This window comes from Tetrao urogallus (genome assembly GCF_951394365.1).
Source record: "Tetrao urogallus genome assembly, chromosome: 20".
NCBI classification, from domain to species: Eukaryota; Metazoa; Chordata; class Aves; order Galliformes; family Phasianidae; genus Tetrao; species Tetrao urogallus.
Window position 1 is genome coordinate 5,766,812 of NC_136833.1, and position 14,448 is coordinate 5,781,259.

A 14,448-nucleotide genomic window follows, 5' to 3' on the forward strand; every position below is an offset into this window, starting at 1 on the left:
TGGGCAAAGCCGCCGCCGGGATTGAGACCCTCGAAGGGGCGGTGGGGCCGTGCGGGAGGCGGCGCCGCCCGTTCCTCCCGCTCCCACCGGGGCGGGGGGGAATTAGGACTCGGAGAAAAGAGGAGGAGAAGGAGGAGGAGGAGGAGGAGAAGGGGGGGGCCCGGCTGCGGCGTGCCCCGCCCGGGGAGGGGAGGAGGAAACCTCCCGCCGTCCCTTTAACAGCCAGCGGCGCTGCTCGGAGTTCAGGCCGGGGTCAGGGGGAGTTCGCAGCCCGGGTTTCACCTCCGAGCTGGCGGCGTCGGGAGCCCCGAGGAACCGCCGCCGCCGACCGCTCCGAGGGGCGTACGGGCGGTCGGCAGCACCGGGAATGGAGCGGCGGCGGAGGGCGGAGGGCAGCGCCCGGCGACGGCCCCCCCGGGGCTGAGCCATGAGAGTCCACCGAGAGCTCGGCTGGCTGGCGGAGGGCAGCGGACGGGCAGGTAAAGCGGCACCGCGGCTCCGACGACGCTTGGGGGGCACTCACCGGGGCGGCACCGGGAGGGGAGGCGGGGAGGGGAGGTCCCGTTTCCCCCCCCCCCCCCCCCCCCACCCCACTCCCACCTCCTTACCCTCCCTCGTCCCCCCCGCTCACCTCGCAGGAAACGGGGGCGGGGGGCGCCGGGGGCACGGCCGGCCGCCTCCCGGGAGCGGGGCCATAAGAGCCGGGAGGAGCGCTGCAGGGAGCGGGGAGCGGCGCAGGTAACGGCGAGCGGCGGCCCCGGGGGGGCGGGCGGCACCGCGGCGCTTCGCAGGGCTGCGGGACGGCCGCTTTTTCTCTGCTTCCCCCTCGTTTCCTCCGGTGAGGGCAGCGGCAGGTGGGAGCGGGGGGTGCTGGAGGCGAGCGGGGGCGGGGTGGTGGGGGGGGGGGGGGGGGGGGGGGGGGGGGGGGAGGAGGGGGATGATGTCATTTTCTCCCCCCCAAAAATAAAAATAATATTTTAACCTAAATTTGAGCCTCTGGGGGTTTGTACCCCACTCCCCGCCCCATTGGCCGGCGCGAAGCGAGCCCCGATATAAGCGTGGCACACGGAAAGCTGCGCTCAGAGCAGCCAGAACGCAGCAGGGGGAGAAAGAACCGGGGTTGGGGTTGAAGTGGGCTGAACCCCCCCCCCCCCCCCCCCCCCCTCCCCTCGCCCTCCCCCGCCTCCGAAGTGCCCGACCCTCCCTACATCCCCTCTAGGCGTTGGGCTGACGGGGGCTGTGTGTTGCAGGGCGGCGGGCGCGCGGCGCGATGCTGGAGGCCATGGAGGTGCCGAGCCACTCGCGGCAGCTGCTGCTGCAGCTGAACACTCAGCGCACGAAGGGTTTCCTGTGCGACGTGATCATCGTGGTGCAGAACGCGCTCTTCCGCGCTCACAAGAACATCCTGGCGGCCAGCAGCGCCTACCTCAAGTCGCTGGTGGTGCACGACAACCTGCTCAACCTGGACCACGAGATGGTGAGCCCCGGCATCTTCCGCCTCATCCTCGATTTCATCTACACCGGGCGTTTGGGTGAATGTGAGCCGGGCGGCGAGCAGAGCTTGGGGGCTGTGCTGGCAGCCGCCAGCTACCTGCAGATCCCCGGTTTGGTGGCACTGTGCAAGAAGAAGCTGAAGCGCAGCGGGAAGTACTGTCACCTGCGTGGGGGGTACGCGCCCTACAAGCTGGGCCGGGGGCTGCGTGCCGCCACGCCGGTCATCCAGGCTTGCTATTCGGGGACGCCGCGACCCGTCGATCTGCAGCCCGTGGAGCCGGCGGCGCCGCTCAACACGCAGTGTGGGGAGCTCTACGCCTCGGCCTCGCAGGGCACCCCGCTGCACCCCCACGGGCTGTGCCCCCCCGAGCGGCACTGCTCGCCGCCGTGCGGCCTCGACCTCTCCAAGAAGAGCCCCACCGGCCCCTCCGCCCAGCTGCTGCCCACCGACCGCCTGCTGCCCGCAGAGCCCCGCGAGCCCTCCTTGCCCCCGCGGCACGACAGCCCCCCGGTGAGCGGGGGGCTCCTGGCCGGCCACCCCGCTGCCTACAAGGACTCGCCACCGGGCGGGGAGCCGGGGGGACACCCCCACGCTACCGACCCGTTCCGCGGCACGCCGCCCTGCACCGAGCCCCCCCTGCCCCGCGGCGATGGGCGCGAGCTGATGTACCGCTGGATGAAGCACGAGCCGCTGGGGCCCTACCTGGACGAAGGGGAGGCGGAGAAGGAGCTGGAGAGGGAGGAAAAAGCCGAATCGCCGCCCGCCGCCCCGCAGCCGCGCTATCCCAGTGTGGAAAGCAACGACCTGGAGCCCGACAACAGCACGAGCGAGGAGACGGGCAGCAGCGAGGGGCCGTCGCCTGGCGATGCGTTGGACCGCTACTGCAACCACCTGGGCTACGAGCCCGAGAGCCTGGGCGACAACCTGTACGTCTGCATCCCCTGTGGGAAGGGCTTCCCCAGCTCCGAGCAGCTCAACGCGCACGTGGAGGCCCACAACGAAGAGGAGCTGTACCACAAAGCGGCGGCCGAGCAGGCCGTGCCCTTCTTGGATAAGGGAGGTGCAGGGCTGGGGGACATCCTGCGGCCGTACCGCTGCTCGTCCTGCGACAAGTCCTACAAGGACCCGGCCACGCTGCGGCAGCACGAGAAGACGCACTGGCTGACGCGGCCCTACCCCTGCACCATCTGCGGGAAGAAGTTCACGCAGCGCGGCACCATGACCCGCCACATGCGCAGCCACCTCGGCCTCAAGCCCTTCGCCTGCGACGCCTGCGGGATGCGCTTCACCCGGCAGTACCGCCTGACCGAGCACATGCGCATCCACTCTGGGGAAAAGCCCTACGAGTGCCAGGTGTGCGGCGGCAAGTTCGCCCAACAGCGCAACCTCATCAGCCACATGAAGATGCACGCGGCCGGCCCCGATGGCAAAGCCAAGCTGGACTTCCCCGACAGCGTCTACGCCATGGCGCGGCTCACCGCCGACCAGCTGGGGCTCAAGCAGGAGAAGGCGGCCGAGCTGCTGTCCCACACCTCGCACTTCCTCAGCGACCCCAAGGCCATGGAGAGCCTCTACCCGTTGGCCAAGTTCACGGCAGAGCACCTGGGGCTGAGCCAGGACAAAGCGGCCGAGGTGTTGGCGCAGGCTCCGCACCTCCACGCCGATGCCGCGCGGACCATAGAGCGCTACTCGCCCCCGTAGCGCCCGCCGGGGGGTGGCCCTGGGGCTCCCCGTGCCTCTCCAGGGCAGGGATGGAGGTGGCAAGGTGCTCGGCCCCGGAGAACTCACTCGGAGCAGGGGGTCCCATGAGAGCTGCCCCGGGCCGGCTGGATGGCGCGTCCTGCCGTGAGCGGTGGGGAGAAGCCGATATTCAGGGACTGACCTCCCGGCTCGCCCCGCTGTGCCGCCAGCCCGAACCCTGAGGCTTCGGAGGACATGAGCCCGCTCCTTACCTCGGGGCTGTCCCCATCTCTGCCCACCCTGCGGTGGGACCCAATGGAGCTCAGCTCTGCTGTGATGGAACCCAGACTGTGCCGCCATCACTGCCGCGGGGCCGTGAGTAGTTCGTCCATCGCGGCCGCAGCGAAGGGCCTCCTCCTCCCCGGGGCTGTGCTGGGAGCTCGGGGACAGACTGATGGAGAGGGCTCACACGGGGTTTTGTTGGGGGTCAGGGATGGTGACCGGGGAAACACGATGCTCCTCAACGTGGAGCAGCACTGAGCTCCCGGCCTCAGCCCTCAGCCGCCAGTGTTTTCGGGAGGTGGGGCAGGGCCTTGTCACAGACTGAGCCCCTGCACCCTGCCCCACAGCGCTCGCCATCAGGGATGCCCGGGGCCCCGTGGGGCAGAGGGACCCCTGGGAGCCGCCGTCCCGTGGGGTGGCTGTGCCCTCGGGCCCACCTCTATTATTGCCAAAGATCCCCGTCCCCAGCACAGCTGGGTCGGGTCGGGTTTGGGGGAACCTCGGGCCGGGAGTTTATGACAAAGACAAAGCGGTTGGGTTTGTCAGCTATGTGGACGTGGGCAGCGGAGGAACGGGGCCGTGGGAAGGGGCCGGGAGCAGCCCTGGGGAGAGCTGAGCCCCCGGCCCGGGCTGCAATGACAGCGGGTCGAGCCCCCAAGGGGCACCCCTGGCACCGCAGCACCCCTCTCGTGACCCCTCCCTAAGTCTGGATCCCCACCCAGGCCCACGACCCCTCTGCCTGGGGCTAATGTGAAGCTTCTCCCCCTCCCCGTGCCCCTTCCTCTCCTTTGCACACGAGGCCCCGGGGCAGTGACTGTCCCCAGCCTCGCAGCCACTGTGCCTTACCTTGTGCTGGCTGCTCTGTGGCGAGGCCTCGTGGCCCCCAAGTGCCTGCTTCCAGCCAGGGATGGGCAGGGGTCACCCAGGTCCCCCCCGGGGCTCACCAGCATCTGGCCAGAGCTGCCACCGGGCATCTGTGCCCATTTTGGGGGCCGAGCACCGGCAGCAGCTGCACCCAAAACACAGCTGGAAACGCCCAGCGGGGTCTGTATCACGTCCGATTTGTACACGGGCTCCTCGCCCTTTTTTCTATAGTCGAAACGGAACAAGCAATAAAGTGACATTAACACACAGAGCCTCGCGTCCTTCTCTGGTGGCCCTGACGTGTGGGGCTGGGATGGGGAGCGGGGACGTACCCTATGGGGCTGCGCTGGGTGGGTGGTGTGGGGCTGCGGGAGAGGAGGGGAGGAGAGGAGCTTTTCTGTTTGCCCAGAGTCCCGTTCATTAACAGGGAAGGTGCAGGACAGCAGGGACACGTCCTGCTACCGTATGTCCCCACCGCCCCAACTGATAGCGATGCGCCCACAGATGGCAAGCGAGACAACGGGCTGCACAGACAAGTGTTTAATACTAAAAATGATTAAAACCATCTTAACAAAATCACCCGAATGCGGCCACCTCCCCAACAAAGGGCTGGCGCAGGTGGCCCCGGCACACTCAGCCCGGTGAGACCCCCTCTGTGCTGCCCAGAGAGCCCTGCGAGGGCTGGGCATCCGGCACAGGTGAGAACACATTTCCAATGCACTCAGCTTTGAGAATTCTGCACGCTGCTTACGCCCAGCGCTGTGCAGCACGAATTGGGTCCTGGGTGCTCGTGTTAAACCGTGGTCACTCCGCGTGTCCTCCTGCAGGTGGCTGCGCTGCTTGGGGACCTCAAATCTGCACCGTGCAGTTCTGCACTTGCGCTGAGCCCTTTGCCAGGACACGTGTATGGTACAGGTGAGCACAACTGCTGCTTGTCCATGTGCTCCGCTCAGGCCCTGAGCCCTGCTTCGGTCCTCACCGTGGCATGGGTGACAGTGAGCTTCCTGCTTGAACGTGCTCTGTTGCAAACACCAGGTCTGAGCCACCCACGCAGGAAAGGAAAACACTGAGCTCGGTCCTCCTGCATCCTCTGCAGCGCGCCGGTGGGAACCAGAGGTGGCCCTGGGGTCAGTCCTGCTCCGTGCTGATGGGACTGAGGCGTGACAGAGCTTCAGGGATGCCAGTTCATGGGCAAACGCTCCCTCGTGGCTTCTGTATCTGCAGTGCCGTGGGGATGAGGGTTTGGCGGTGGGGACAATGTGATGTGGTGTGGGAGACAGCGGTGTGCTGCAGGGCTTGAGGTGACAAAAGGGGACCCTCACTGCTGGGCTCGGCACCAGGCACTGCCCAGGCTTCACCAGCCCTGTCCCCAAACAGCCTGTCCCGGGCTCCTCGGAGGGCTTTGCTGACCTCACCCTGAGCCCTGGGCTGAAAATGTGGCTAAAAGTATCAGTGTGGGAAGCAGGGGTAGGGGAAAGAGAGGTGGGAACAGGTAACGTCTGTTGTGGGAAGGGAGCAGAACAGAAAGCAGTTGTGGGGGGATCAGGGGTGTTCAAAGCCCTCCTCCCCCACAAAGCAGGCAGGGCACACACCTGAAAAAAATCCTATGCTGAAGTCTGAAATGAAACCGAAAAAGCAAACCCTGCAGCGGAGAGGACGAGCATCTCTGCAAGCAGCAGACAGCGTTCCCTTCTGTGGGGTGGTAGCAGGGATGGGATGGGGAACCAACGCAGCCTGGGACATGCAGGAGGAACAGGCTATGGGCAGGGATGATGGAGAGCGTGGGGCACACAGCTGAGGACCCGCCCTTGAAGTCCACAGCATCTCCCAAAGGCTCAGCTCCTGGGGCTGAGCGAGACCAAAGCAATCCCAAAGTCTGCACCGTTGCGTCCCCAATCTCTGCCCTGTACAGCCTACAAACCCGAAGAGACACCGACTCACGACGTGAGCTCTCTGCAACCAAGCAAACCAAGCGAAAGGCCGGCGATCCGGCACGGGGTCAACCAAAGCTTCCCTACACAGCAGGGCTCTCCAGCTCTGCTCCAGCACCGCCCGAAGGCCACGGGGACACTCAACGTCCCAGCCTCCACGTGAACCATCCACGGCAATGACCTTCCCAGCTCGCCTGCACCCCTCGGGGGGGGCCCTTCGCAGCACGGCCATGTGGGGTGGGTTGAAGACGTGGCGTTTATTGTTCATTGTGGGCTGGAAGGCGGTGGCGGTGAGGGCTGCTGCGGAGCCGGTCTCCCACCGCAACACTCTGCGTTACTCACTCAGGGGGCACTGCTCCCTGCTCGGCCCCCTCAGCCCTCCTGGGCCCATTTGAGGAAGGTGGGGATGTCCCTCACAGGCACGTTGCGGGTCAGCGCTTTGACTCGCAGGTTGCGATCGTCCGTCAGCAGAACCACTTCGCGGAGCAAACGGATGGGATCGTCTGCGTGGAAGAACAACAGAGCGGAGTGAATCCCAGAGCTGTGTGTCGTACCATGCTGTCCCCACGCGTGCTCTGCGCCCCAAATCCCCGCAGCCTCCCGGTGCTCCTGGCTCCCTGCTGCCTGCTGAGGTTTCCCGCCGTGGCTCGGAGACAACGCCTCATTTCGGAGGCCTTCTGTTATCTCCTTGCTCTGGTTTGGGGACAATCTGCCCATCCCCTGCAGGCGAAACCCCGCTGCCCAAAGCAGGGAGGTGCTCAGCGCTGGGAACAGGAGGTGCCTTCGCCTGACCCAGGCCAGGAAGACAGCCCGCGACCCTGGCTCCAGCAGGAAGCTGGTGCTATTATTCTGGCGATCTCATTATAAGATCTAAAACGAACCTTTCGTTCGAGCAGCTTTTGGAGTAGCCACTGCCACCGAGGCGTTTCTGGCTGAGGCTCAGACAGAGCTGAAGGCTGAGAAATAACTGAAGGGATCTTGCCCCCAGATGGATGAGCTGCCCCGCACGCAACACGCCAGGCTGGGGATATGGGAGCCACGCTTACGTGTGTGCGGAGCAGGGGAAGCATATGGGGTATGTGTAAGCAGCTGGGTCCTGTGACCAGAGTACTGTTCCTATGAGCACAGGAAACACAGTGCCTCTGAGCCAGGATTGGAATGGAAAAAACAGAGTTTATGGGAGCCCAACATGGGCCCAGATTGGCCGCGCCAGGAGCAGCAAGCCAAGGGGAAGGGGAGGTTAGCGACAAGCTAACGAGCTGGTGGTGTTGGGGCTGAGGATGGTGAGGAGGTGATGGGAGGAAGGGGAGTGCGGGGCAGCCGTGGGGCAGCTGTGGGAGGGCAGGCCTGGGGCCGAGGGCTGATGAAAGCGGGATTGGAAGGTTTTGTGCGGACACTTTAAGAAATGTGTAACAATAAACATCCTCTGCTCCGAGCTGGTGACGCGCCTCCTTGTTACAAACCAGAGGCTGTCAGCTTGTCAGGCCCCATTCGCCATAATCCACATGATTTCAAAATTCAGCATCATTTGCACATAAACATTTGGTGACGGTTTCTCTGTGAATCTGACAAGTTAAGCTGCTAAGAATTCGCGCTGACAAATGTGGGTTGATTTCTTGGGCAGCTGCTGATCTAATTCCCATCCACACTGCCCTGGCAGCACACTGGGGCTGTCTGGTCCCAGCACATGCTGCCATTGCCAGCAGGGCATCAGGAGGAAAAAGGCTCCAACCAGCAGGCACTGGGGCTTTCAGAAGGAGCCCTTGACCTTCTGCTGCAGCCATGGCTGTGGCACGCAGTGGCAGGAGATGTCCCTGTATGGGCAGACAGTTGGATCTGCATCTGCTCTTTCCGCTCTAGGAGGGTGAAGGGAAAGCAAAAGGCCCTGACACGTGGTTTTATGGCCTCGGTGCATACTCTGGGGACAGCAACTACTAACAGTTGTGCTGCCAGCACTACAAAGTGGCTCTGTGTGCGTATGGAGGGGTCTTCTCACAGGCTGGGGAGTCCCAGAAGGTGCACGTAGAGGTGAGCATTTGGAAACACAGCAGGATGGGCCACATCCTGGGGCTGCGTGGGGGCAGGAGGTGACACCTTGGTGTTGAAAGAGGCCAAATGCAGAGGTATGGGCTCCAAGAGCCACAAAAAGAGAAATGAGCAGGGTCTGTGGGCTGCAACAGAGAAGGGACAAAGAGGATGTGAGGATGTTCTACCTTTGTTAGAGGGCATGAAATCCTTGGCCTTGTCGTTGCAATAGTGGAGGCAGCAGGACAGAATCAGGTCGTCATTATTTCCCTGGAAGAAAAGCGCGATGTTACTGTCAGCAGAAAAAAACACAAACCCTGCAGCCCCATCACCATCATTTCTGCACTGCCCTGGAGATGGTGTTGCAGCTCAGTGGACATCAGGGCTGCTCTGAGCCTGCAAAGGGACAGGTCCCTGGGAGGCTTCCAGCCCTATAGCGTGCACTGGCAGCGCTGCCTCAGTGCCTCCATCCTCGCAGGGCTGTGATCCCTACCTGCTGGCCAGTGGTGTCTTCACTGCGGAAGGAGATGGACTCCAGCTCGTTGCCTCGGCTGGTCAGAGCCCTCAGGCAGTTGTCACGGCCCTCGAACCTCTCCTCCAGGAACTCGATGGACTTCCTGGCTCTCTCCTGCACTTGGCGGGCATAGCCTGCAGCCCGGTGCTCCATCTCCGGGCCCTTGGCCAGGCCGTCCAGCTCGTTTATCACTTCAAACAGGAAGAGGAGGTACAGTTACTAAGGGACAAGGTGCTCTCGTGACCCGCTGCTGAAACGCACGTGTTGCCAAAGCCTCAGGGCTGGGACACTGGGAGCTGGCTCAGGAAATCTGGGTTCAGCTGCCGCAGCGTCCCTGTGCTCCTGGACTTGGCTACAGGTCTGGAAAAGCTTTGCTGCCTTCCACCTCTGCGTGTCACCTGGCTCAGCCCTGAGAGCATGGGGACCTCTGCCCTGCAGCACTTGCTGAGGGCACTGTGCCCTGTGAAATGCAGCCGTGAGCCCAACCCGAGCACCTTCACGTGCGATTGGGGGGGGGTCAGAAAGCTGATGGGTCTGGGGATCTGGCTATCATGCCTCCTGATCCGTGCCATGCCTCCCTGCTCTGCTCCTTCTCCCAGCCCCCTGGGCTTGCTTTCAGATGCAGAAAGCTGCGTGTGCAAGTAGGGTCACATGCAGAAGCAGGCAGCTCCCGCTCCACCAAGTCCTGGCCCTGTTTTCACACCTGAAGTCGCTGCCCCAGGCTGCCTGCAGGGGAGACACTCTCTTCAACACCTCACCCATCTGGGGCTGATACAGAGTTTGCACATCTGTCCTGACACATGTTGCTGAAGCCGAGCTCGAGCCTGGGATCAGGCAGATTCCCAGCCCGTTTGGTTTCACTGGAGACTGTCAGGGCTCGGAGCCTCCTGTCCGGCTGCCAAGCAGCAGGCACACAGCCTCAGCAGCCCCCCAGGCTGAGCAGTGCCCAAGGGACGCCAGGAGGAACGCACCCTGCAGTGCACCCAGAGCTGCTCTGCGTGTGCGAGCCAAGCGCGGCCAAGGCAGCTCCCAGCGAGGCTGGGCGCATGACAGTTGTGTCCAGATGTGCACACGAGCATCCTCACATGTGTTCGTGCACAGGGATGCGTGTGCACAAGGCTGGGCTGGTGTGCACGTGTGTGCGAGGGAGCCTCTGTGCGCGCAGTGTGTGTTTTAGCCATGGCTTCATTTCTGAAGATTGTTTCCGAGCTTGGAGCCAAGTCCTGAGTTCAAGTGGGAACTATGCATTCCTTGGGGGTTCGAGGAGAGAGCTCGGGGTCTGAGGCCTCTCCCCAGTGCTGTGAATCACTGCCCAGGGAGCCTGCGTGATCGCTCTGTTCCATGGTGAGACTGGCACTCACTGTCTGGGTATTCAAATTAAAGCTGCATGGAGCTGCTTTGCTCTTCGCTCACTGACTGCTCCTCTTGCTACTGCTTTCAGCGACCTGATGCTGCCATTTCCACACAATGCACGGCTGGGTTAGGGGTGGGGGGAGCCTTGCAAGAACGGAACATCAAACAGGAAAAGCTGGTATTCCCTCCCGAAATCCGCCTTCCTGCTTCCAAACTAAACAGGCTTCAAAGGGGAGGCTTGTTTGTGCTTCTGCACCAGGCCTGGCTTCTCCATGGTGGGGTCAGCCTTAAGGAGCACGGAGCAGGTTAAAGAGCAAGAGAAACAAACGGAACGCGAAGCTGCACGCTTAACCCCTTGCTGCATCTGGGATAAGCAGTGAGGAGTGCCCCGTGCTGGGGACAGAGCACAGCTCACACCTGGAACTGGCAATAGGATGTGGCACCATGGCCACTGGCCCCTGGCTTATCCTGGCCAGCCCAGCCCTCATTATGCAGGTTCAGCGCGGCAGCACCTGGCCCAGGGAAGGAAACAGGGCTTCCCGCTCTCCTGCAGCTCATGCTTGTGAGAGCACAGAGGAGGCAGGGCCATGGCTCTAGGGAAGGCGCCAGCATTCCCAGGTGTGAGCACACTCCACAGACCCCAGGGCTCTGCCAGCTTCCTTCCCTTTGCTTCCACGTAATGCCCTGCCACTGCCGTGCCAAGCTGCAGAGCTCCCTGACAGCCCCTGTCCAGGGGTCCCGTCCCCAGCTCTAAGAGTCCTTCCAGAGCCAGACCCTGCAGGAAGGGCCTGTTGGATGCTGGCTCTCGGGCCGGTGGAGCTAGGAGTCGAAGAGGAAGCCCCACACCTGCTCAGAGGGCAGGCATGAAGCGTGCTGCAGGGCAGGAGATCAGCACCAGCGTACGCCTCGCTGCCTGCAGACTGGAGGTGCCTGTGGGGCTGCAGCTGGGATGAGGGCAGCCTGAGGCATCTGTGAGGCTCAGCCCCACTCCTACCCTGATCTCTTTTACCCTCAAGCTCCACTCCATGCCAGGTTGGCACTGGGGTGCAGCCGGCCCCAGTGCAGCACCGGCCGGAGGAATGCTACTGCGAGCCCAGCGAGTGATCAAACAATCAGAGCAAAGGCATCTCACCAAATCCTCCCGCCACCCTGGGAGACCACCCAGCAGCACAGCCGTTATCTGCCAGGGTGAGTGTTTACCAATAACGGGAACCAGCTTGCTGTTTTACTGCAAGCTTTATAAGGATAAAAAGAAGGGCTGGGCTTGAGCAGCTCTGAGACGCTGGGACACAGGCCGGCCATTTGCTCAGGCTGCCTAAGCCCCAGCTCTGCTGGGATAAGCTATCTGCTCTGATTGTTTAACAATTCCTCCTCCTTGCTCCTTCCAAAATTCCCTTCAAATCCCATTTAACACCCGTGTGCCTCTCCCAGCCCCTGGCACCCCTAAATGCACCATGGGAAGAGGAGCTCACGCTGGGCAGAAAGCTGTCAGGAAGGGAAAAGCATGGCATGGGGTGAAGGAGCAGCTGGGATGAGACATGGCTCCAACAGGTAAAAGCAACAGGGTTGTGTCCAGCACGCACAGCAAGCACTGGGACCACACAAAAGGGCATGTGGGGCACGAGAATGGGACCTGGCTTGGAGGGTCGAGCCTGCACCGAGGGACAGGGAAGCCCATGCCTGGTGCTTGTGCTACTCACCGATCAGGGGCACCACGAGGATGAACTTCCTGCAGTCCAGCAGCGTTATCAAGCTGCTGAGGTGGTCGATGAAGCCGTTGGTGTCTGGGACCAGGAAGACAGGTCTTATCTCCAGCTCCATCTGCCTCATTTGACTCTGGTCTTTCAGCACAGCCTGGAAGAGAAGGACACATGATGAGTAAGAAAGACGTCAACCCTGTGACCTGTGGACATTGGGAGCAAAAGATAAGCCTAGCTGGCACACATGCCTCCTGCAGCAAGGACGGCATGTACAGGAGGCTGTGTCCATCCCACCTGCACACTGCAAGCACCAGCTCTTGTGGGGACACAGTGGGATGGTGAAAAACTCCAGCAGCACCCTCATAGGAAAACACAGCCCTGCCCAAGCCCTGCAGTGGACTGGCTGTACCAGCCTTGAAAGTGCATTTGTTTCAGGTATTGTCCCATTTAATAGGACTGGCAGTTGCCAAGACTATCTGCACCACCCTGATATAAAACAGCAGGGAGGAAAGGGGTGGATGAAAACATCTCAAGATGACAAGATCAGCAATGAAAACGAGCCAGCTTGGGACACGAGCCATGCCAACAACATCCAAACCATGGGACCCCGAGCAGGAGAGGCGTGTGGGGAGGGGACGCTTGGCTGAGCACCATGCTCTCTGTCCCACCAAGTCCTGCACACACCGTGTGTTTTCCAACAACATCCAGCTGGGAAACCAGGTGGGTTCCAGCCCTGCAAAGTCCTGGTGCTGTCCTTGACAGAGCCCCACGCATCCACTGGAGACCAGAGGTGCTCACACACATGGGGAGGGTCTGCTGGGTCCTACTAGAAACCCCCCCTGGCTGTACCTGGACCTTTGCACAACGCTATTTGCCAAAATGGGATCAAAAAGCTCATGTGTTACTTTTGATGCTATCGAAGGACTTGGACTCTTCAGTAAGTCACAGGCGTAAAAAACTCAGGATGCTATTCTAGTGCTTCCTCTGCTTAAAAATAGCTTCCCTTGACTCGCTGATGTTTGTTGCCTCTAATAGGAACCGGTCACCCATGGAGCACAGCAGCACTGTATGGAACACATCCACCACGTGAACTCTTGTGAAACAGGGCTTGCACCCGCACGGAACACCCCAGGGCCAGGAGGGGAGCCCAGCCCTGCCCAGCCCTTTCTGCTGAGTCCAGCCCTGTTCTGCCCAGCATTGTGGGGGTGTATCTGACCCCTCTTTTTGTCATGCCAAAATCTCAGAGGCACCCTGGAACAACGAGCTGCATGGGCCAGCAGTGGCCGTGGAAATAAGTGGTTTTAAATCCATTTGCAAGTGTTGTCATCTGCCTTTAAATCAAGCTGCCTTGATGCCGCCACCTCCCACAAGGCAGCAACCAAAGCCTTCCCCACGTGCCTCCCACACATGGGCTCAGAAGGCCACTGAGGGGCAGCTACGGTGGCACCAGCATCCTGGTACAGGGCCACTATCACAGCCCCGCGCTGGGTGCTGCCTCTGCTCATGCCTTTGCCCAACCCAGGCTGGGGCAACGCTAAGCCAGGGGACAAAATTGATGGCATCAACCATGGAGCTTCAGTGGGGTTTGGTGGGGCTCCTCCCCAGTGTTTAGGAGCGCAGTGGGGAGGTGCACCAGGCCCTGTCATGGATGGAGAAGCGCCCAGTGCAGAACCAGGCTCTGCCACGAGGCGATGGAGAAGAACCCAACGCAGAGACCCAAAGTGACAGAAAGGCAGAGCAAAACCACGCCCCGCAGCAGGCAACGACCATCCCAAAGACCAAAGGAGGCCAGTCCCTCACGCTCCCCATCCGGGCTGACCGCGCAGGTGACACCGGCGCTGGGCCCCTCGTGTGTGGCACCGTCCCCGTCGGCGTTCGCAGGCCGTACCCGGCTGATTCCTGGCAGCTGCGAGCGACGCCTGTGCCGGCCGTCACGTCCCATTCCGCTCCTCGGGCCGCCCGGTGAGAGAAGGACACAGGATGCGCCGGGAGTGAAAGAGCGAGGTCGGCGGGGAGCGTGCCAAGTCCCCTCGCACAGCTCCGGGCCGCTCGGGGAGCCAGAGGGAAACTCGCCTTTGCAGAGTTCAGAGGCCGGCAGCGAGATTTATTTTTGTTTGTGTGAGTAAAAGGCTGCAGAAGCCTCTGGCCAAGGGGCTTGGGGGGGAGGGGAGTGGCCTGTGATTCATGCAGACTACGGCTGGCCCCCAGCCAGAGATGAAAGGGAGCCCATGTGCGGGATGGGACGGGGAGCGAGCGCGGCGTTAACCCTTCTGCTGGTTGGTGGGCACGGCCGCTGCCCCACAGCACGGGGATGGGGCTGAGGGTGCAGGATGTTGTGTTATGGCAGTGATTTGAGCCGCCCATCCTGCTGTGCCTCAGTTTCCTCCATGCTGGGAGAGGATATGGGGCTGTGCGGGTGTGGGAGACCCTTGGTGCAGCCTCACCCCATTTCAAGTGCTGTAGGACAGACAGATTTGGTCCTTATTGGGGTTTGGCTTGCTGCACGTCTCTGTGGCGAAGGGACGCTGCGGGGCTGGCACAGCAAGGCACCCACGGGAGCAGCAGCCCGCTGCTCTTCTCAGCACTACCCAGCTTTCCTTTCTC

The 14,448-nt window shown here is 62.2% G+C and overlaps 2 protein-coding genes across 2 annotated transcripts in view; one reads left to right on the plus strand and one right to left on the minus strand.

Moving 5' to 3' along the window:
* Window positions 1–427: 427 nt before the first annotated feature.
* On the plus strand, window positions 428–3,196 carry HIC1 (HIC ZBTB transcriptional repressor 1; the record flags this gene model as incomplete). The annotated part of the gene is made up of 2 exons (XM_079545163.1): window positions 428–479; window positions 1,251–3,196. The coding sequence occupies 2 exons, from the start codon at window positions 428–430 to the stop codon at window positions 3,194–3,196; spliced, it is 1,998 nt and encodes a 665-aa protein (XP_079401289.1).
* Window positions 3,197–6,624: 3,428 nt separating this feature from the next.
* Window positions 6,625–14,448, minus strand: part of SMG6 (SMG6 nonsense mediated mRNA decay factor) — a gene marked incomplete at both ends in the record, with an annotated part of 89,261 nt that continues 81,437 nt past the window's right edge. The window contains 4 exons of the mRNA XM_079545288.1: window positions 6,625–6,755; window positions 8,466–8,547; window positions 8,771–8,982; window positions 11,845–11,998. Of these exons, the coding sequence (XP_079401414.1) occupies window positions 6,625–6,755; window positions 8,466–8,547; window positions 8,771–8,982; window positions 11,845–11,998 (579 nt within the window). The remainder of the gene's footprint in view (window positions 6,756–8,465; window positions 8,548–8,770; window positions 8,983–11,844; window positions 11,999–14,448) is intronic.